Source organism: Erpetoichthys calabaricus, chromosome 2 (assembly GCF_900747795.2).
Source record: "Erpetoichthys calabaricus chromosome 2, fErpCal1.3, whole genome shotgun sequence".
Classification (NCBI taxonomy): Eukaryota; Metazoa; Chordata; class Cladistia; order Polypteriformes; family Polypteridae; genus Erpetoichthys; species Erpetoichthys calabaricus.
This window is the reverse complement of record NC_041395.2, coordinates 76,842,379-76,865,664: the sequence shown is the minus strand read 5'-3', so window position 1 is coordinate 76,865,664 and position 23,286 is coordinate 76,842,379. Positions and strand designations below refer to the sequence as shown.

The 23,286-nt window shown below is 36.2% G+C and overlaps 1 protein-coding gene and 1 long non-coding RNA gene across 6 annotated transcripts in view; one reads left to right on the top strand and one right to left on the bottom strand.

Moving 5' to 3' along the window:
* Positions 1 to 16,241, bottom strand: part of gabpb2b (GA binding protein transcription factor subunit beta 2b) — a 57,806-nt gene extending 41,565 nt beyond the window's left edge. Inside the window, exons 1-3 of one of the 5 annotated variants that reach the window (XM_028793956.2) lie at positions 16,071 to 16,238; positions 7,197 to 7,304; positions 3,615 to 3,782 (exon numbers count right to left, since the gene is read on the bottom strand). In XM_028793956.2, coding sequence (XP_028649789.1) covers positions 3,615 to 3,782; positions 7,197 to 7,304 — 276 coding nt within the window. In that variant the 5' untranslated portion in view covers positions 16,071 to 16,238. Of the gene's footprint in view, positions 1 to 3,614; positions 3,783 to 7,196; positions 7,305 to 10,940; positions 11,117 to 16,070 lie in introns of those variants that run through there. The other 4 variants (XM_028793959.2, XM_028793958.2, XM_028793960.2 and 1 more) reach the window with 4 other exon arrangements.
* Positions 15,426 to 16,314, top strand: LOC127526677 (uncharacterized). The gene is made up of 2 exons (XR_007934107.1): positions 15,426 to 15,842; positions 16,210 to 16,314. It is a non-coding gene; the product is annotated as an uncharacterized LOC127526677 (long non-coding RNA).
* Positions 16,315 to 23,286: the final 6,972 nt, after the last annotated feature.

Sequence of the window (23,286 nt, the reverse complement as noted above, 5' to 3'; positions counted from 1 at the left end):
AAAGCGGATAGTAGACGTCACGTAGTATATGTGTACCAAATTTCAAGTCAATAGGTGAAACGGTTTGCGAGCTACAGGTGATTTAAAATCCTGGACAGACAAACGAACAGCCACGGTAGCGTATTATAGAAGACGATTGACAAAATTCATTGTTTCTACATAAAAATGTGGTCATTTTACTTATAATGCAAATGTTTTCACCACATAACAAAGCTTGTTAGGCAGTTAATCTTCCCTGAAATTTGCGATTTCGCGTAGGTTGTGATATATTGAGGAGTTAAGAAATTTATTGCGTGACAGCATCAATTTTGATGAGCTGTCTATAGATCGTTTTTGATTAGAGAATTTTTCATATAAAACAAGTTGGTTTCACGCTGTCAGTTTATTAAAAATAAAGAAGAAAACATTCTAACGGTTTCCAAATGTTATGAAATAGCTATAAAAATCTTCACTTAGACGTGATTATTTTTTCTTCTTATGAGAAATTATTCTCTTCTCTAAGAACCTGCCTGACTCTGGAAAACCTTCAAAACCAGATGCGCATTGTTGTTAATTGCAAACCTTTAGAAGAGTTTGACCCACTACCAGCTGTGGAATTCTGGCTGTCATCTGGCAACAAGCACATCATTCATAAAAACCTGAAAAGTCATCAGCAATCCACTTCTGCAGGACCATCAGTCCAAGAACCATGCAGTTCAGCTCAAGCAGAAATGAACAGCATTCAGCCCATGCTGTCTGAGATGGTAAAGATTCTTGGGGGAGAAGATGTTGCAACACAAAAGCTGAAGAACATGGCAAAAAATGAATCAGGACAGTGTTCTGTTATGTAACTGTAATATGTGAAACAGAACTAGTGTAGCTATAATGAAGGCATTGTTTATTAGTGAGTTAAAATGATAAGAGAATCTTTTATATAATGTTCTAGAGCAAGATGGCAAAATACTACTCCCTGAAAGAACTTTTTTCAGTTTTAAAATGGAAGGCAGTTTTGGTATCAATAAAAGAGATCAGAAAAAATAAACTATTTTTCACTTTTGTTATTTGTTTATGGGCAAGTGAATTTAACTGGCGGACAAGTGGATTTTCTAAGTTTACTTGTCCATGGACAAGTAGAAAAAAATTTGATTTCCACACCCCTGTACAGGACTAAATCCCTTACAGATTTGTACATCTTTGCATCTTACGAACAATTACACTCCAAATTTAACTTTCCATCAACACAATTCTTCCACAACCTCCAAATTAGAAACTTTGCTAAACAAAATCTACCCAATTTCCCTCACCTCCCACCTACCTGAGGATTCAAAAAGCATTTCTATAATATATAAAAACATTTTAAAGTTCTTTCCTTTCAAAGATCCCAGAGTACAGTGGGAAAAGGATCTCTTGCTTAATATTTGCAGAAAAGGAGAGGAAGGCAACCATGCACAGAATTCACTGTAGCTCCATATGCGCAAAGCATACAAATATTCAACTTAGAATAACCATGCTGATCAAGTTTAAAGCACAGTTAATTATTGTTCAATTTGAAACACCTGTAGCTCATACAAAAGAGATATCATAATGATTTTAACAGGACACCAATACAACTGGAACTGATGCATACTTTTACTTTTTTGGATAAAATACTAAGTGGAATTCTCTGTGGCATGATGACTGTAGGCAGGTAAGTGTTACTGGTATGAGTGGTCAGTTTATAAAAAAAAACAAAACAATTATACAAATGTGTTATTGCAATTACTATGAACAGAAGACAATGTATTAACTACAAGTTTTACATTTCTTCCAAAAAATGCTGTAGATTAACGGTGATTTTTTAATAACAGCAATGCAGCCTGATATAATGGTACTATCTATCCAAATTCCAGAGAAAGCGTTCACCAACCATTTAATTCTTACACATACCCAAACTTACATTAGGGCAATTTAGCATTTCTAATTTACCTAATACACACAATTTAGGGATGCGGAAGGAAACTGGAGTATGTAACTAAAAACAATACTAAGGGCTACTGGGGGAGGGAGAAAGAGAAGTTTATTTATCCCCAGGGAGAATTTTTTTTTCCCCCCAGCTCTTTAAATAATATATAAATAAATAAATTAATTAATACACACACATTATGGACTGAGCACACACCAGAATGGCTAAAAAGCAAGAAAACTACAAAAAAAAAAAAAAAACTTCTGTCACAATCACAGTGTAACATTATGGAGGCATATTGCTGTTGGTATAAAGACACCACAGTAGTTTTTCTCAGTGTTTCGTTGGCTGAAAGTCCTCAGTGTTAGTGTGTCATAGAGAGGACGTGTAGCATTGTTTTTAAATGGCATTCATTATTGATTTAATTCTTTGCTGCTACCTACAGGGGGACAGGAGTGCATCCTATAACGTAGTTTGCCCTTTTAATTAGCTTGTTGATTCAGTGGGCCTCTCACGAAGAGATGTTACAAGCCTAGCACATTACAGAGTACAAAACTGCACTGGCCATCACAGAGTTATTATAGATGTGAAAGATGTTACCTTCCACATTAAAGGAATGCAATCTCCAACGGAAAAAGAGCCTGCTCTGTTCTTTCCTGTATTGTTCCCCTGTGTTCAGAGATCAATCCAACCTGTCATTAATGTGTACCCCCCAAGTACTTATAGGAGTGAACCACTTCTACATCCACTCCTTGCATATTGACCAATCATAGAGGCTCACTGGTGTAGCAAAAATCAATAAACACTTAATTTGTTTTGCTGATATTAAGATGCAAACAATTTTCTTTGCACCAAGAAACAAAGTTAATCCATCTGACTCCTACATTCGGTCCCATCCACTTTATCAAAACACCCTATAAGTGTAGAATCAGCTAAGAAGTTCTGCAAGTGACATGATCTGGTGTTACATTAATAGTCTGAGATTGCACACTTCATGCAATGTCTGCTTGGGACAGAAACAATACCCAGATGTCTGGAGCTATGCACTAGTAGTAAGGACCATTGTGTCATCCAGGAGTGCTAATTTCACTATACCTATATAAAATTTGTACACCTAATTTAAAAAAGAATATTCAAATTTCTCATTAATAAAAAATTCCAATATGGAATAAACGTGAAGTATAATGTATTGAGGTATGCCAAGTTGTGTGGTAGTGGCAACACAGTTGAGGGTTAAGCTGACAACTGGTAAACTTAACTTAGATTTGAAAATATACAAATATTAAACTGGCATCCTTTATTTGAAAACAACCACCTGCAACCACCCAAGTAATTGTACATCTCAATTTTTTTCGCTTTATCTGAATTAAGGTGCAGTTTGTACAAAGGTAAATTTTAGATAAAGTATCTGGGTAAGAGATACGTACTAGAAAAAACAAATCTGGTAGTGACTTCTAATACCTTTGTCTTCTGTTCTTAATAAAACATATAAAGAACAAACAAATCTCTTTAAAATTGAATTATAAATTACAATACACATTAATTGTGAAAATATTATTGTTTGAATTGGACAGTACATCCAGATTTAGTTATCACCAGAACATCTCTAATAGTACATTATACAAAAAATATAAGCAAAATAAAACATATAAAATGAGTAATACAAGGATACAAAGAAAAGTCATAAACCTACCCTTACTAGCAACTCTACAATGACTGTATGGCCTTCTGCTGAAGCCATGTGAAGAGGGGTTCTATCAACTTTAGTTCGGGCATCCCTACTGACACCTGCTCTAAGAAGAACTTCTGCCGTGGAGAAATGGCCATATTGAGCTGCAAGATGAAGAGGCGATGTTCCCAGCTGAAAAAAGGTTCCGGGAACAAAAAAAAGAGAGAGAGAGAGAGAGAGAGAGAGAGAACATTTTCCACATGGACAGTGAACAGGTTACTAGTGAAGAACAACGAACAACATAACCAGATTTATTTAAAAGTTAAGCTTTATTTCATGTATTATAAATACTATTTTCAGACTTAATTCAATTGAGTATATACAGCTGTATGGCAAAACGCAATTGTGGAATATTAAACAACCTATGAAGGAATCAGTAACGTTCACAAGATCCTTATTTGATTTGGTTTTAAAAAAATGCTTAATTATCTTTTTAAATATTCTTTTTGTTAAATATTATTTTATATTGTTTGGTGTCATCTACATGTCAGATACCTGGAACCTCTAGACCAAGGGTTCCCAAAGTGGTCGATATTGACCCCCTGGGGTCGATTTGAACTTTCTAGGGGTCGATAGTTTCAATGAAAAAATTTGGGGGTCAACGACAGCAAAAATAGACCCCCTTACTACTGCTATTTGTTTGTTACTTCAAAATATCTATGATTCCAATAGGTACCTAATTAAGAAGTAAAATCATTTAAAAAAAACACATTACATACCAAATTTGCGAACGAAAAGGTAAAATGTGTCATTAAAAGAGTCACACGTAAGAATGCATGAAAATACATGTAGCACAAACATGTCTGTTCATTGTCTTATCGAACATATCAAAGCAAGTGCGGATATGAAAAACCATTGCATGTAATTAGGGGGTCGACGGTTTTAAAAGTTTTTGGTAAAGGGGTCTGCGGCTGAAAAAAGTTTGGGAACCCTTGCTCTAGACACTCAAGCTGAAACATAAAACTCTGGATCACAATGTACCATCAGAAATTATTCCGGAAAGGAACACACAAAAAAAAAAAAAAAAAAACTAAAACTAGTTTGGATCTCAATGCTATATTTTTTAGTATGTGTTACGGAAAATAATGGCCTCCCATCCACTTGTCATCTAATAGTTAAGGACTATCCGAGTGATGGATTCTACTTTCAAATTCAACTGCATTACATTTCATATCTCGTACTGAACTGCTGAATGAACAGAGTGAGCATTTAAACATAATAGCCACTGTTTACTACTAAAACAATGACCCAAGAATTTTATTCCTGGCACAAAAAGAATGAAGATAAGAAAATAGGTCCAGGTTACATTTTAACAGATTTCCTAAAATACAGTGCCCTCCATAATATTTGGGACAAAGACACATTTTTCTTTGATTTACAGCCTCTGCTCCACAGTCTAAAATTACAAATCAAACAATTCAAATGTGATTAAAGTGCACATGCAGACTTTAATTCAGGGGAATTTGCATATATTTTGGTCACACCGTATAGAAGTTAGAGCAGTTTTTCTATATTATTTGATATGTGGAGCAGTGGGGTAAATCAAGGAAAAAATGTGTCTTTGTCTCAAACATTATGGAGAGCACAGTAATAAATTTAGAACTGAAGTAAACTTCGAGTTACAATTTGATGATGGCTTAAAACTAAACCTTTATATTTTATCTATTGAGCAACTACATTTTAAATCACCTTTCACAACTATGACACAACTTGTTTGCTGTTCCTGCTGAAACATAAAAAATACATTTTTTGAAACAGCCAACATATTTGAAGAAGCTACACATAAAGTAGACTGCTCTAGACCAGTCTATTATCCAATATAGGGTTATAAGAGCCAGTGTTTATCCAGCAGAATAAGATGTATGTACCTGTATTAGAGTTTAATTTTATGTACTGCTTTAATATTTAATACTTTGTGTATTGCCTGACCTGGTCACAATGATACACTGATACTAATAGAAGAAGGAAGCATAATGTATTTAAGTGTTTTGTAAATTATTACAATTTAACAGCAGGTTTATTACTCCCATTTCCACTTCCAAGATCAAATAAGAGGTTTATGTTAGCAGCAATAAATTCAAGTTTTATGTATGACCTAGAAGGGTGTCTTTGAAAGTAAAAATGAAACAAATATAAGTGGACTGAGAGAGTATTTCTGCATTTTTATTTGTTGGCCACATTTTTTATGTCTCCACATAACATATAACTGTGGATAAACAGTGTGGGAAAGAACATTTTGATTTATTATTATTATTACTACTACTTAGCACTTTGAGTACTGAGAAAAGCGCTATATAAATGTAATGAATTATTATTAATTACTTATTTGGCTGACCCCTCTATCCAAGGCAATTTCCAACATTTGAGAGTAACAATTACTTATGTGCCTTTTATTTTTCCAATTAAAGCATGGGTAGGTGAAGTGACTTGGTCATGGTCAGATGGGTCTCAATAGTTGGATTTGAGATGGGAAGTCCAAAACCTCAACCACTAAACTTAAACATTAATTGGTAAACATTATCATGTTAACAGTATTTTTATTGCCAGTCCCATTCCACTACAAAAATATAAATTATTTAAGTTGCTTTCCAAGTGTATAGTAAATCAAAGTGGAAAGAATCTAAGAAAATGTTTCAGCAATCTCCTTAGGGAAGGGAATTATCAAAAAAGCCAATATCTGAATTGGTTACATTTAACAATGTAGATGTTTTAGTGTAGCTTCTGAATTTATAAGTAATACTGAAAATAGTGTAACTCTGAAAACCCTCCACAAAACTAAGAAAACTGATTAATGATTCAAGAATACAATAAAGCTGCAATAAAATATTGTAAATGCAATTTTCACAATTTTATGTTGAGGAGTTTCTCACAAAGCAGAAGCAATCTCTGGACAGGATGCACAGACATATCTTTTCAGGCGCCTTGTTAACATATGAGGACCGTTCACAAATACAATAATTAAGAGTGCTGGAGCCCCATCCAAGAATTTGCTTTGGGCCCCTTATCCCTGAAATGGGCTAAGTGGATTTGATGATGGCGGCACGGTGGCGCAGTGGTAGCGCTGCTGCCTCGCAGTTAGGAGACCCGGGTTCGCTTCCCGGGTCCACCCTGCGTGGAGTTTGCATGTTCTCCCCATGTCTGCGTGGGTTTCCTCCGGGTGCTCCGGTTTCCTCCCACAGTCCAAAGACATGCAGGTTAGGTGGATTGGTGATTCTAAATTGGCCCTAGTGTGTGCTTGGTGTGTGGGTGTGTTTGTGTGTGTCCTGCGGTGGGTTGGCACCCTGCCCAGGATTGTTTCCTGCCTTGTGCCCTGTGTTGGCTGGGATTGGCTCCAGCAGACCCCCGTGACCCTGTGTTCGGATTCAGCGGGTTGGAAAATGGATGGATGAATGGGAGTTTCTTAGCATTTTTTATTGCTGAAACTAAGTAAATGGCAAAACACAAATAACCACTATTACATTGACACCTTTTTTATGTAAAAAAATTTACCTTAGCTCTAATAGCAATTATCTCTACTAATTTAACTTACTTTTTATCAATACCTACCCAGTCTGTTGTAAAAGGTGCACCATTTGCCATTAATGTCCTTACATCGTCATCTTGGCCTTTCCGAGCTGCTTCCAACAACCGTTTTCCCAGATCCACTAATGACATCTATAAACCAAATTTTTGAAAAAATCATCACTTCTTATCACATATGCATTTATATTTTCACTAATTTGGCTGATATACATAACCTTATATTACTTATATCTAATCAACATTATAAAAATGAGTTCCAAAAGTAATTAATATGTTTATAATTCACCATTCAAAAACAAAACCTCTGTACACACAACTTCTCAAAAGGCAATGTGATTATAATATGTAACACAAATAGATGAATGAATTCATTTTCTGAATGGACTTATGAGAATCTACAGTTTATTAATGCAACTTCTGGTGCAACTATGTAACACAGTACATAACAATCTACATTATACACACATGCTCAAATCTTGCAAATTTAGATACAGCAGTTAAGCTACCATTAATATCGTTAGGCATGGTAAGGAAACCAAAGCCCCTAAAAAAAAAAATGAAGCAATCACAGGAAGAATTTGTAAAGCCTACACAGGCTGAGAACCGTGTAACTGTAACTGCAACTTCCTATTAACAAATAATGAATTTTAATTGGTGCTTGCATAAGGCCATCTAAATGTTCCATCTGTGGATGTAAAGCAAGTTCTTGTGATGCATAAGACTGACCAAGACTAATTTTAAACACTAGATGATGACTGTTATTTGCATAAGGCCCTTTAAATGGTCCATCCCTAAATAAACTATAGTAAGTTCCTGTGATGTGCGAGATTGATCAAAACAGTGTCTTCCTACTAGATCAGTGTTTCTTAAACTTTTTGGGACTGCAGAGCCTTACACAAAAAAGCCTGATCCACAGAACTCTTATGTAAATACTATGAATTCAATAGTGAAATATCTGTATTGATTTTTTTAACCTATCGAACAAATATTCTTTATTCGTTGATAGGTCATTCTTTACTTGTTCACTGAAATTAAATGGATCTAGAATCCACAAAAACACCTTCCCTTGAGTCTTGACTTTCCACAAAATGGTCATCAATTTTAAGCAACAAGATTTTGTAAATGACTCACCAAATAAGTTTTAGATGGTAAACATGTATCTGCATTTGTCTTTTCTGCCTCATTCATTTAGTCAGTTAAGATTTGAAGTTACCCTAGAATTTTTTTCAGTTCTTAGAATGCCTAAAGAAATAAATTAAACTTTGGTTTCAACTTTATTAGAACTCTCAGATATTCTTTTATATGATTCCTGAAGTGATTAGATTTTTTTTTTTTTTTCCCCCAAAAGCCAGAGTTTGAAGGGTAACACAAAATTCCCAGAACTGGTCAACAGCATGGGAGTTGGGTGTACTGCTAGGTATCATATGCCTACAGTCTTGTGCTGCAGTTGATCAAGTACCCATTTCTGACATTTACTCCACAACCATGTGCTTGACTTCACCATTTTTTCCACAATCCCCAAAAAAAAAAAAAGCTTGTCAGGTCATATCAAACATCAAGAATATATTGATGATTTCCATCATTAAAGGACTTGTTAGTAAAGAGTTTCCACATGAAAAGACTGGTCTGTTAATAAGCAACATTACACTGAACTGCTGAGGCGTCTGCAGAACAGCATCCAGAAAAAAAAATGTCCCAAGAAGTGGAGCAAACAGAACCATGACAGCATACATGTACACACCTCACTGTCAAAGGGTTTCTGCTGCAAAAATGTGGTTATTCCATATTTCCTGTATTCTCCAGATATCACTTCCTGTGACTTCTTTTTGATCCCAAATTTAAAACTGAGGCTGAAGGGAAGGCAATTTGCAGCCATATAAGAAATCCAGGAAAAAAAATCCCAGGAGGCTCAAAACATGGTAACAAAAGAGGAGTATATGAAATACTTCCAGGAATGGAAAAAGCACTGGGACAACTGTATTGCATCTCATGGGGAATTTTAACCATGATTTACTGTTAGTTGTATCATCTTTTTTTTTTTAATAATTCCAGGAATTTTTGAGTCCCCCATCGTATGTTTACAATGTAACATGTGTCTCTGAAGAACTGCATGAGGTCACAGTTTGTTTGATAGGAATAGAATTACTTCTGCCATCAGATAATCACAAAGATCTGACCTTGAGAAAACCAGAGCATTCACAGGTAATAACACTAAAAAAATCTAATTTGAATTGTTTACTCAAACTGGCAAAACATAAATAAAAAAACATAGTAATATTAATGTTTTGTTTAGTTAATGTACACAACTAGATACAGGGTGACAAATACAACAGAGATGTTTAGTAACTACTCTGACAGACAGTGGAACCTCTGCTTCCTGGTGTGGGTGAATGGCTCATGGAACTGCTATAAGGTTTCACAGAACCCTAGGGTGCCCAGAACACAGTTTAATAAACACTGTGCTAGATGACTGTGATGACATTTGAGCATAAAACAGTATGCATTATTTATTATGAAAAAATCAAGTGAGAATAAGATTGTATGATATATATTATTTTTTTTAAGTTCTATCATATCCTTAAAAGGCCTTTTCTGAAAAGGTAAATTAAGCTTTCCCTCATATGGTTTAATTTATAGCTACATAGCAATATACTCCTCAATGAGTTATGCAGCAGTTGTTATGGCACATTCGTATTATACACAATCAAGTAAGTATATTAACTTTATTCCATCATTTTCTCTCTATAAATATTTTGAAACTTTATTCTATTAGTTTGTAATTAGTAACATGTATCACATCCAGAGGAGGAGACCATTCTTGTTCCATGATGAAGTTTAGTTTCAACCATGTCTGCTTGTGACAAAACTAAACCAATGCAATGGTGACAAGTATTTTATTAGAAGTACATTTTTCAGACTAATATCAAAGACTGAATTTCAAGACCAGGTTTTAAATTTAAATATACTGTCACATGTATTTTCCAGTTGTGCTTTCAGTGTGGCTCAGGATATTAAAGATAATTTTTGAGTACCTTTAACTGAATTTCAAAAATAAAAAAACAGATTTTGGCATCTGTTAAGCATACTCTTGCTTTCCAAAACAGTTATTTTCAGATATGCAGTATCTTTAAAATGATATATAGAAACAAACAAAATACAACTGGTTATGATCTGTTAATAGCGTTTTTCCCTCTAAGCAATTTAGATATAGTCCAAATGACTCTGAAACTCAAAAAACCTGTTAAAAGACAACAACTGAACTGTGGTTACATTATTCACTTCTCACATGCAGATTTTTCCATGTGTTTTCAATCCATCCACCCGTCCACCTTCATTCACCTCCAACTGGCTTGATAGTTTCATATATGAATGTGATCAGCTTAAGTACCTTCCCTAATCACCTTGTTGTGCTGGTATATTAACTTTAAATGTGTGGCAGTATTAAAATGTCTCCGCGCACAAAACACTAGTCTTACATAAGTGAATTTATCATTTAAGTAAAATATTAATAATTTTATGAAAAACCTTAATGGTTCTAATTTGCTTTTATTTGTGAGTCAGCAGTATTTGAAAAATGTTTAAATTAACTTATTCGAGAATTAGACTTTTCCAGCGTATGTATTGCTAAATGCAAAACACAAGGAAATTTTTTTTTTTTGGCAAAACCAAATTTGTTGGATTAGTTAAAGGAGAAATTCACCCTTTATGTTTATGCTACCCCTCACTACACACTGAAATCTACACAATTACAAAATCATTCTTACATACCTTTACATAAATATACTTCACTCCATTCCATGTCTGCAATAGTCCCACTATATTGAGTGTTGGCACGATCTTATCACATAAACTTTGATATTAGTTCAACATTTAATTAGCTGTTTTCTGCTGCTTATACTTTGAAATGTAGGAAGTAACAATATATCAATGTGTGACTTGCCAGGTGGGCATGTTACCTGGAAGTGAAAAAAAAATTTGAGCAGAAAAATCAAACCTAGAGTTAAAATGATGTCGTAAGGAAAGTTAAAGAAAGATATATTATAATTGCACTGGCTAGGAATTCTTGCAATCAGTAATGTTTTCACTGTATTCAAAATTGAACATTTTGAAGGAAAATACAAAATTATTTAAAACTCAAGCAATACATATAAAAAGAGTATTGGTTATTGGCAAAAGACTATGCTAATATTAAAATGGGTTTTTCCATCAACACCAGTATATCTACTTTATAGTAATTTATCTACCCATTAATAACCAGACTTGAGTGTGAAGGGGCTATAGTTCCAAGAAAATCACTACCAGCTATGTGAAAAACGGTAACACTTTTTTGGACAATTCATGTTGTATTCCTGAAAACACACCTCAATAGTACTTTCATTAATTACTGCTTTTGTCAAAAAGTATTAGAACAGCAAAGATTTTCATGTTATTAATTAACAGAACTGGTGCTGTATCTATGGATGATTCATGCCTTGCCACCAATGGCAGTAGGTTAAAATAAATGGGCTAGGAAATTAAATGAATGAACAGACCACCTAAACATACTCAAGAATCAAGCTACATATTCAAGAATCAACCTATGATTATCTGTTTAAGAACTTATATATATTATGTTTTGTTCAGAGCAGTATACCATTTACATTTATTTCAATAAAGCGGTTTGTTTTACTTAGAAAATGTATTTAGTATAGATAACTATCATTTAAAGGAGTCAAAACTCCTGAAACTTTGTAATGTCATTAATTGTAATGCTTTACTCAGTGGACAATGTCTTTATTTACCTTTACTCCTTGTTTATTTAATTGGTTTGCCTCGGACATCATTGAGCAGACTCAGAAAGTTCACATCAGTGTACAATTACCTTCTGCACCAAATTCAGAATATGCATTGCTCCAGCTTTTTTTTTTTTTTTTAACTCTGTAAGAACTTTAGCCTTTCAAAAGATCATAAATGGTCTTCTTTAAAAGCAAACTTTATCAAAGCACAGAGATAAAATAGTTAATATACAGTGCATCCGGAAAGTATTCACAGCGCATCACTTTTTCCACATTTTGTTATGTTACAGCCTTATTCCAAAATGGATTAAATTCATTTTTTTCCTCAGAATTCTACACACAACACCCCATAATGACAACAGGAAAAACGTTTGAGATTTTTGCAAATTTATTAAAAATAAAAAAATTGAGAAAGCACATGTACATAAGTATTCACAGCCTTTGCCATGAAGCTCAAAATTGAGCTCAGGTGCATCCTGTTTCCCCTGATCATCCTTGAGATGTTTCTGCAGCTTAATTGGAGTCCACCTGTGGTAAATTCAGTTGACTGGACATGACTTGGAAAGACACACACCTGTCTATATAAGGTCCCACAGTTGACAGTTCATGTCAGAGCATAAACCAAGCATGAAGTCAAAGGAATTGTCTGTAGACCTCCAAGACAGGATTGTCTAAAGGCACAAATCTGGGGAAGGTTACAGAAAAATTTCTGCTGCTTTGAAGGTCCCAATGAGCACAGTGGCCTCCATCATCCGTAAGTGGAAGAAGTTCGAAACCACCAGGACTCTTCCTAGAGCTGGCCGGCCATCTAAACTGAGCGATCGGGGGAGAAGGGCCTTAGTCAGGGAGGTGCCCAAGAACCCGATGGTCACTCTGTCAGAGCTCCAGAGGTCCTCTGTGGAGAGAGGAGAACCTTCCAGAAGGACAACCATCTCTGCAGCAATCCACCAATCAGGCCTGTATGGTAGAGTGGCCAGACGGAAGCCACTCCTTAGTAAAAGGCACATGGCAGCCCGCCTGGAGTTTGCCAAAAGGCACCTGAAGGACTCTCAGACCATAAATAAGAAAGAAAATTCTCTGGTCTGAGACAAAGATTGAACTCTTTGGTGTGAATGCCAGGCGTCACGTTTGGAGGAAACCAGGCACCGCTCATCACCAGGCCAAAACCATCCCTACAGTGAAGCATGGTGGTGGCAGCATCATGCTGTGGGGATGTTTTTCAGCAGCAGGGACTGGGAAACTAGTCAGGATAAAGGGAAAGATGACTGCAGCAATGTACAGAGACATCCTGAATGAAAACCTGCTCCAGAGCGCTCTTGACCTCAGACTGGGGCGACGGTTCATCTTTCAGCAGGACAAAGACCCTAAGCACACAGCCAAGATATCAAAGGAGTGGCTTCAGGACAACTCTGTGAATGTTTTTGAGTGGCCCAGCCAGAGCCCAGACTTGAATCCAATTGAACATCTCTGGAGAGATCTTAAAATGGCTGTGCACCGACGCTTCCCATCCAACTTGATGGAGCTTGAGAGGTGCTGCAAAGAGGAATGGGTGAAACTGGCCAAGGATAGGTGCGCCAAGCTTGTGGCATCATATTCAAAAAGACTTGAGGCTATAATTGCTGCCAAAGGTGCATCGACAAAATATTGAGCAAAGGCTGTGAATACTTATGTACATGGGATTTCTCAGTTTTTTTATTTTTAATAAATTTGCAAAAACCTCAAGTAAACTTTTTTCATGTTGTCCTTATGGGGTGTTGTGTGTAGAATTCTGAGGAAAAAAATGAACTTAATCCATTGTGGAATAAGGCTGTAACATAACAAAATGTGGAAAAAGTGATGCGCTGTGAATACTTTCCGGATGCACTGTAAATAATACTAGTAGTATTACATGTTACATGTGGAGTACAGTACAATTTGTCCTTGCAAGTTGCCACTCTCCAGAGCTATGATAAACAAGAATGTAATAGAATGGACAGTATGCTTGAATGGGGGAGAGGAACTGACCAAAATGGCGCCTTCATACAAACTTGAAATAGCACAAGTTAACATAAGAACAGGCACAGTAGACCTCTATAGTGAAAACACAAGTCAACCCTTTTAAAAGTCCAAATGGGATAGATAGATAGATAGATAGATAGATAGATAGATAGATAGATAGATAGATAGATAGATAGATAGATAGATAGATAGATAGATAGATTCTTAACTGTGAATGGGTGGTTTATTATTTGTAAAAATGTTTAAAACTTTAGAAACCAGCTCATTTTTATTAACATTAACAGTTTAAAATTGAATAATCTTTTCAATAATGAAATTTGATGAAAGAATAATTGAAAATGACAAAGCAATCAACATCAAAAGGCAAAAAATATTTATTTTATATATTTCCCTACCACAGTAAACAAAACCTTTAGATGCATTATGTTTACACAGTAACAGTAAAATTATTCACATTTATATATTTATATATATATATATATATAAATATATAATTGGGTAAAGAAGGTTAAATTACTAGGTCTGTCATTATTTCCGTGATCCAGTGCTTCTTACATCTTCTTATCAGTGGGTTCTACACTGTGTGACAAATTGGGTACCTTAAAATTAAACTTTACAAAACTGATAAAATGTGTATCATTTAAAAGTAAGTAATTAATTCCTTTAAATAAAACAGCCAAAAAGTGTTTCTAGTTTCTTTTCACAGCAAATGTACAGCTTCAATTAAACAAACACTAATGTTGACATTTAGATTTTCACCAAAAACTCTAAAGCAATAAATGGAATTCTCCAATTGTTTTCTTACAATTTTATTTGGTTAACAAAGAACTCATATATAATACAGTAATGGCGAACAAATGTTTAAAAATAAGAAATTTGAGAAAAAAAATAAACACTCCAAGTGATTTCACTATATTCACCAAACAAAATTATAACGGTACATAACAATGGTAACTAATTATTGCATAATGTTTACCAAGCCACCTTTTAGTTTTAACATTTGTAAGTAGCTTTGGAATTCTTAACTCGCGCATATTGTCTTAGTAACGGTTAAAAAGATCGGGATAAAAAAATAGATTTTAAGAAAACCTCATTTCCTGTATTTAACAGGGTTTTTAATCAGCAGTTAAACTGATGGAATTGTCACTCTAAAGGCTTTAAAACTAACTCAGTGTCCCAAATGTGGTATAAAAAGATATTTTGTATTAGTATGACTCAAATGTATTATTAAAACTACTTCTGTATGTTACTTGAAGCCAAAATTAATGAATGCTGGAATTGATAAAATTACTCGCTTGTCAAGTACACTGTAATGCAGAGCTTTGCCTAGTAAGGCGTAACAAAAAGGTGAACAGAATGAGATTCTGAGTTATCTTCGGTCTTCTTTTTTTTTTTTTTTTTTTGGAAAGCATACATAATATGCCTGCATGTATTTATGCATGAGAAATAACCAGCCTTGAAGCAGAAACTCTCTCTCAATCAAGCATGGCACAAGCAGCCATCTTTGTACAACTTATTTAAAACACACATATACTATACATGCAAAAAGTGGGCAAACAAAGACCCAACAGCAATCGATACCTTAATAACTCCTTTAAAACTCAAAGATGACAGGAAATGGCCTTTATTATTTAGCCCATGTTCCGGAGGAAGTCGGATCTGAATTTTCAATTTAAACAGTAAGAAAAAAAACTACTTCCACATCCGGTGCGGAATAATTATCTGCTAAGCCAAAAAGCCAATACACTGCGCCAAGTCCGACTTTTTAATAACATGGATCAGCCTTTCGTCCCTAAAGGTAGAAGTTACAGAACTCGAATCACGCAAAAATGGAAGTCGCGATCGTATGGCAGCTCGGAAGATGTAACTTTGCACGAATAAGTGAAATTTCGGAAAGGTGAAACTTTTGTCTTTCTGTTTCCAAGACGATTGTCAAGAAAGTTCAAGGCGTAAAGGGTGAAGCTATCTTCCTATGAATAAATAAAAAAAGTCGGCGTGTTAATATTTTCTTTGTTTATGAGAACTGTCTATAACTGAGCAATTCCAAACATGAACCTAAACTATTTTCCACAGTATACTTTTAAGTACTTAACCGTTTCTTCACCGCGTACAAAGTTGCACTTACCGTGCCGTGATGGAAGAAAACGAGTTCAGTTTGAAAACAGACCGTGGTAGTAATCCAGCTTTTCCAGGGTACTTCGTTTTTCTCTTTTCTGTGTTTCTGTTTGTTTTACTGTTATTATTTATTTATTATTCTATTACAGCAGAAGCCCAAAGATGGCGCCGACACGACACCGGAAGTGGATAGTGAGACGAAGCCTCACGCTGTATGGCGGAGGGATACTAATAAATGGACAAATACAATCGGATCGCGTTCTCTTTGTTCTCAGTTCTGTCACTGTGATGTGAAGTTATGAAAATGTGTGTTTTTGTGGTCGCTATTATAAACTATGGACAATGCGAATTCTGTCGATATTTAAATGGAAAGCGCTATGTGATCCTGGCGTATTTTTATTTGATGAAAGCAGTGTGCGGTTCCGATGACGCGCAGCGATCTGGCCAAGTCTGGGGATAGAAGTTCCGGTGCGATGAAGGGGGACGATTTGGCGCCAAATAGTCAAATGTCATTAGTGCGTCGATAAGGCCGGATGGCAGGTTTAACAGTGGGGACATTTCTGTCAGCTTGATAATACATGTTAATAAACGTCTTTATCCTGAACAGCCATTGGCGCAAAGCAGATTATAATGTATTAGACCAGGTATTTGAATTGACTTCCACATTAATGTAAAATTAAGATGACGTAATTTTAACTGTTACGTATACCACACGTAAATGTTGCGTTAACTGATTACGATGTAACATTGTTTTTTAATTTAACTGAGTCCTTGGCTGACTCACTTGATCTGGTGCAGTGTATTGGGGTCCGTGCCTTTTGCAGTCAGAAATTTGAGCATTTTCATGCATGCCATGACCTTGAGTTCACGGCAAGCCCCCCATTTTTGGGGGGAAATAAGGGCCATGGTGGGAATTATGGGGGCACAAATGTAACATGGCAGGGATACTTCTTAAAGGATGATTTTTTTTTTTTTTTTCATGGGAATTACCTTTCTGTGGAAAAAGGATTTCATACCTTTCCACACCCCCAAAATGATTGCTGATAGCAGTTTAGTCAGTAATAACCAACATACCGAACCCTGCAACAGCCACCTGTCATTGTTCTGCCCACTCATCTCAATGCGCATGTACATTTGGTTAGGGGATAAGTACTTTTTTATGGAAGTGTATTTGTGCTAAAGTTAAATGCAATTCAGAGTGTTAAATACATTACAAAGCATATGCATGTGGTGTGTTTAATTTTGGTATGGATTATTTGTCGTAATTAAAAACGTCAATAAAATGATCAATTGATTTTTCACTATGGCAAACAATTTACATGTCAGCTTAAAATACAAAAGCTTATTGTATTTTATTTCATGTCCATAGATCTCGTGTGGTAATAAAGCAACACATTTCACTAAGCAGTTGCATTTCAATTCAAGACCATGCACTTCTTCTTTCGGCTGCTCCCGTTAGGGGTGGCCACAGTGGATCATCTTTCTCCATATCTTCCTGTCCTCTGCATCTTGCTCTGTTACACCCATCACCTGGCTGTCCTCTCTTACCACATCTATAAACCTCCTCTTGGGCCTTCCTCTTAGCTTGCAGCTCTATCCTTAGCATCTTTTTCCCAATATACCCAGCATCTCTCCTTCTGCACATGTCCAAACCTCTCTGTCTCCCAACCTTCCAACCTAAGCTGACCCTCTAATGTACTCATTTCTAATCCTGTCCATCCTCGTCACACCCAATGCAAATCTTAGCATCTTTAACTCTGCCACCTCCACTAGTCATGCCAAAAGCTAAATGTAATCATATGACCAATCAACACCAACAGGTAGGGTAAGACATTCCACTTCTAACCATTTCTCTGTTCTGGTGGTAAGCATAAGTTACCTCAATGTAGAATGATTGATCAAAATGGTGAGAAGTTTGTTTTAGGTCTTGCTGAAAAAAACCTTACTCTTAGGTTGAATTATAGATGAATGTGTTGCCTTCAATTGAAACGCAGTACACTCGGAGCAGCTGCAAAGTGAAATAAAGTATGATTTCTTTGCTTTTAGTTATGACATGCAATCTATGGATGATACAATTTTGTATTGCATTTTAAGCTGACCCTAAAATTGTGTGCTGTAGTGAACAGCTATTGATAATTTGTGTAATGTTTTTAATTATAATAAGATAAAACTGGCAAAAATCACGCATCACGTGAATTAAATTGCAGTGTACTTAACACAGTGGATTGAATTCAATTTTCATGCAAATAATCTTCCATAGCTTTGGGATTGATGGCCATCTAACAATAGCTTTCTCATCCTGCCCCAGTCTGTACCTTTTCATTTTTCTGTCTTTATTAATCACATTCACAATTCCTGCTAAGCATGAAAGCAAATCTAGGGCTTGGAGAGTTCTGTGAAATTGTCTTAGCTTGAAAATATTCAGATTTAATCTTTTGACTATATTTCAGTATGACAATTACCATTTGAAATGACAACTCCCAAAGCATCAAGCTAGAGAGGTTCAGCAGTAAATACAGTTCAGAATAAAAGTTTATTGGTAGTGTCTGTTATTTAAATGATTACTTTTGCTTTTCTAAATTTTTTGGGATTTTAAATGAAACTGACTGCATGTCATATTTTGGGATGAACACTATCTTGAGTTTTGCATTTTAAAATTAAGCTTTTCATATCAGGGCACAGAAGACTTTCTTTGCATTTTTAGAGTGCTATCTATCTATCCATCCATTTATCTTCCTAACCTGTTTATCCAGAGCAGGGTTGTGGAGGTTTCTGGAGCCTGTCCCAGCAATCATTTGGTGCAAGGCAATAACAATCCTTGGACAAGGTGCCAGTCCATGACAGGCTGAAAATGCACACACACACACACACTAGGGCCAATTTAGCAACAGCGATCCACCTAACCTGCATGACTTTGGCCTGTGTCCTATCAGAAATCTATAGGCAGTAAGTTATCCTCTACTTAATGCAAAAACATGGCATTCGTTTGCAGGTGGCATATAACAATGAACATAAAAGTTGGAAATTATTATTTTTTTATCTGAGCAATATGAAACATTTTAGTACAGCGCCTGTCTGAGCTAGTTAGTTAAGGGTTTACTAATTAGTTTTAAAGAGCTGAGCAATGTTATTTATTTTTACAAGTGACAAGACCTTTATTTAAAATAGATCAGTATTCAGTTTTTTTGAACCAGGCTTTATTAATTGTGTAAATTACTAAACAATACTTAACATTTAGTTTTTCAGACTTGGTAGGGGGGTGGTTCCTCAAAATGTTTGGAAACTGGCATGCTGATAGGGGGACTTTAAACGGAAGTACCTGGCAACCCTGCTGGAGCTTATAATAATTGATAAAATTAATAGCCAGTTGTTTATTCCACCCAATATCAACCCACTTTGCGAGTAATGGTATAATACTTCCAAGCAGACTACAAATGGCATGGGAAGGTAACAGTATAATATTTTTAAGTTTCTGCGTAAATAATAAAGCATGTCAATTTCATACTTTTATTTTGGTAGAAATTCCATATTTCACCTTGTCTGGATGAAGCCATTGTGTTTTTCTGGTCTGTCACAATTTCATGCTGTATTGAATAGTGTGGTTCCCATAGTTATGAAAAAAGAAAAGTATAGAATCTCCTGCCTGCAGTTAAAATTTGTTTTAAAATAGACTACAACCTCAAGGGTGGCCATTTTTGTTATTTAGGGGACCTGCCTTCGTGCACTTATTCAAGTGAAATCTCATTAAGGCCCTGTGCTAGATGTTCTTCATGTCCCCTCATTTGTACCTCATTTTCAGGCCTGCCTTTCTCACACTTAGTTGTGGAGACCTATTGTACCTTTGGTTTTCTTTTCAATCAATGTATTCACAAGAAGGCGGCTTCTGTCTGTGTTTGGACTCTAAACTGAACATACTGTTTTCATGTTTCCATATCTCAATGCAGAATATACCTATCTCAGTTATATTTTTTATTTTTAGCAAAATACATGCCTGAGAGTAAGCACAATGAGAATATATACTTTTATTTATGACATTTCCGTTCACACAAGCACTCTTTGATTTTCATTTACTCAGGAATCACTCCAGGACTGAGCTTCATAAACGCTGTCATACTACAGGGCAACCTTGGTGTTGATTCTGTTAACTTTGTGAATTCATTGTGTTGTTAATAGATTATTTGCCTAATTGAACGAAAATACTTACAAAACTTTTTTTCATTAATACAAGAAGCGTTTGCTGCTATAGTGTTTACATACAGTACTTGGAAAGCCAGAGCTTATTTCAGGAGCAATATGTCAGGAGTCATTCCTGGACTGTAGATGCGTCTGCTACAGGGCATACTTATTTGGTTCATTTTGTGAATCTGCTTTTTTGTATTTAGTTGCACAGACAGCTAAAACCTATGTTGATTCGTGAAGGGACAAGGCCAGTACCAGTCTTCTAAAAGAATACACCCACAATTACTAATATCATACCAATAAACAATCACTAGTTAATGTAACCTCAGATTCTTTGGGATGTAATATGGTATGAAAGGTACTGTAAGTCTTTCATTGACCAGCCAGATAACTGAACCCACGCTCTTGGAACTGTGAGGCATTATATTAAACTCTGGCACCTTACATACCACTTTTACATATACCCCCATAAAAATTCAAGCAAAATTCAAAACATTGTAAGGCATCAGTGCAATTGTTATATTATGTCCATTAAATTTTAAAACTAAATACATCAACTTTATACACTTGTTTGTAAGATAAAAAAAACTTGTAACATGAACTGAAAGAATTTTACTCCATCCATTTTTGGAGTGTTGCAGGGAATTGGCACCTGTACCAGCAATCGGCAGGGCACAGTCACACACAGCCCCAATCATATGAGGGTATTGTCCATCCATTTTCCAACCCGCTGAATCCGAATACAGGGTCACGGGGGTCTGCTGGAGCCAATCCCAGCCAACACAGGGCGCAAGGCAGGAACCAATCCCGGGCAGGAAGTGAACCCGGGTCTCCTTACTGTGAGGCAGCAGTGCTACCACTGTGCACCGCCGCCCATGAAGGTATTGTAGTATTTAAAAATACTCTTAAGTTTGGGAGGAAACCTAAATGTCCATGGGACACCCATATTGACACAAATAGAACATGAAAACTACTCTTGTACAATAGTATTTCTTGCAAGTGCAGTTTTCTCACAGGGTACAACTCACACATATATATTCACACTCATTCTTATGAGGCCAATCAGTCTAACACACAATGTTTTTGAGATATTGAAGAAACATAGGTGTGTGGCACCCGGCTGGGGGAGATACCCAGCCGGGACGCCCAGGAAGACCGGAGGAGGGCTTGGGCCTCCTCCAGACCACGAGGGGGCGACTGCCCTGGTTCCTTTGGGGGGTACGGAGCTGGGAAGCTCAACCCTTTAGGGGCCCTTGGTCACCTCCAGGGGGTGTCCCCATGCCTGGAGAGCCCTGGACCTCAGCACTTCTGCCAAACCCGGAAGTGCTGGGGGGAAGAGAAGCGGGACACCGGGAGTGCTTCCGGGTATGCAGCCGGCACTTCCGCTACACTGGGGAGTGCCGGTGGAAGATTGCCAGGAAGCACCTGGAGCACATCCAGGTGCATATAAAAATGGGCTAAAAAGAAGGATAAAAAAGTCGGGTGAGGAGAAGGACAGAGCTCGGGTGGAGAGGGAAACAGGTGGCCTGAAGAAAAGAGAGGCATTGTTTTGGCCAGGACTTTGGGGGAGTATTTGCGGGTTTGTGCACTGTAAATATAACAAATAAACGTGTGTGACTGTCTTTGGGGAAAAGTCACATGTACAAGGTAGAACTGAAGAAATACATATATATAGTGAGTAGATAAGAAACTGAACCGAAACCTCTATAGTCCTATAGCATCTGTACTAATACTGTACTGTACCATCAACAAAAGTGGATTCAAAAGACCCTGTGTACTAAAAGCTTTGTCAAAAATGCAAATCTGTAAAAGTTCTAATCAAAATGAATATTTGTTGTTTTTCCCAACAATGAAATAAGATATTATTGCTGCTCCTTTAGCAGTTTTAATTAAAGGAAAAGAATAGGCCATTGGAACATGAGGCTGCCTAGGCATTAAAGTGTGAATTTCCCCTTGGGATTAATAAAGTATCTAGCTATCTATCTATCTAAAGTGATTCTGGAGTTATGCTAGAAAGAGAATCATAGTTTGTAATAAAAATGCTCCCCTTCTGCTAGAGTGAGAGTCTGCAATCAGATAACTAGTTGGGTTTAAAAATCTTTGGCAGGAAAATCTTGCATCCAGCTACTTATGGAGAGGCTGGGGAGGCAGGCATTTAAATGTGTGTTTGATATAGGGATATGGATAAATTGCCCCATCAATACAGTAAGAAACTGCTTCTACACATGGGTAGGTTCAGTGGAGCAAATGTTATATTCCTTCTGATAATTATTCTTTTAATTGCTTTGTTTCTTTATTCTTCTCACATGTATTTTATTTAATAAAAGGTCAATTCTTTATATTTTGATCTTTCTTTGGCAAAGTTATTTCCAGAATGGAATAACCACTAGCGGGTACCTTATTACATACACAGTATTTCACAATGTGCAGTATGGCCCAGTCGTGCAAGTCATGGTTGTCTGTTCTGTCCCCATCAATGTTTGACTGAACACCCAGCGTTGAGCAAGTCAATTAACCTGTGAATGCTTTTACTACAGGTATATGAAAAACTCATTGTACTGTGAATTGTATTGATTTGGATTAAAGTATTACATAAATAGTTAAATGTAAATGTATATTAATAGGGGTGGCACAGTGAAGCAATGGAAGCATTGCTGCTGTGTGATAAGAAGACTGGGGTTCACATCCAGGGTGCTCCCTACATGGAGTTTGCATATTTTCCTTGTGTCCAGGTGGGTTTCTGCCCTCAGACATGCAGGTTAGGTGAATTGGTGTTGCTAAACTGGCCCAGTGATTGAGATGTTAAACTACATTTCACCAAATATGTTTAATTAAAATGGAAGGAAAGAGGTTAATAGTACAACATTCATACTGTATGATAAATGCTTACATGTGGTGATTAATGTCACTGAATGGAGTCTCTATGCTCTCCTCATTTCCAAGTAGATTTTCTCCATGTTCTCTGCATTTCACAGGCATGCAGTTAATGTTTATTGGTTATTTGAAAGTGGACAAGAATAATAAATGTTTGCATTAGAGCTGAAAAT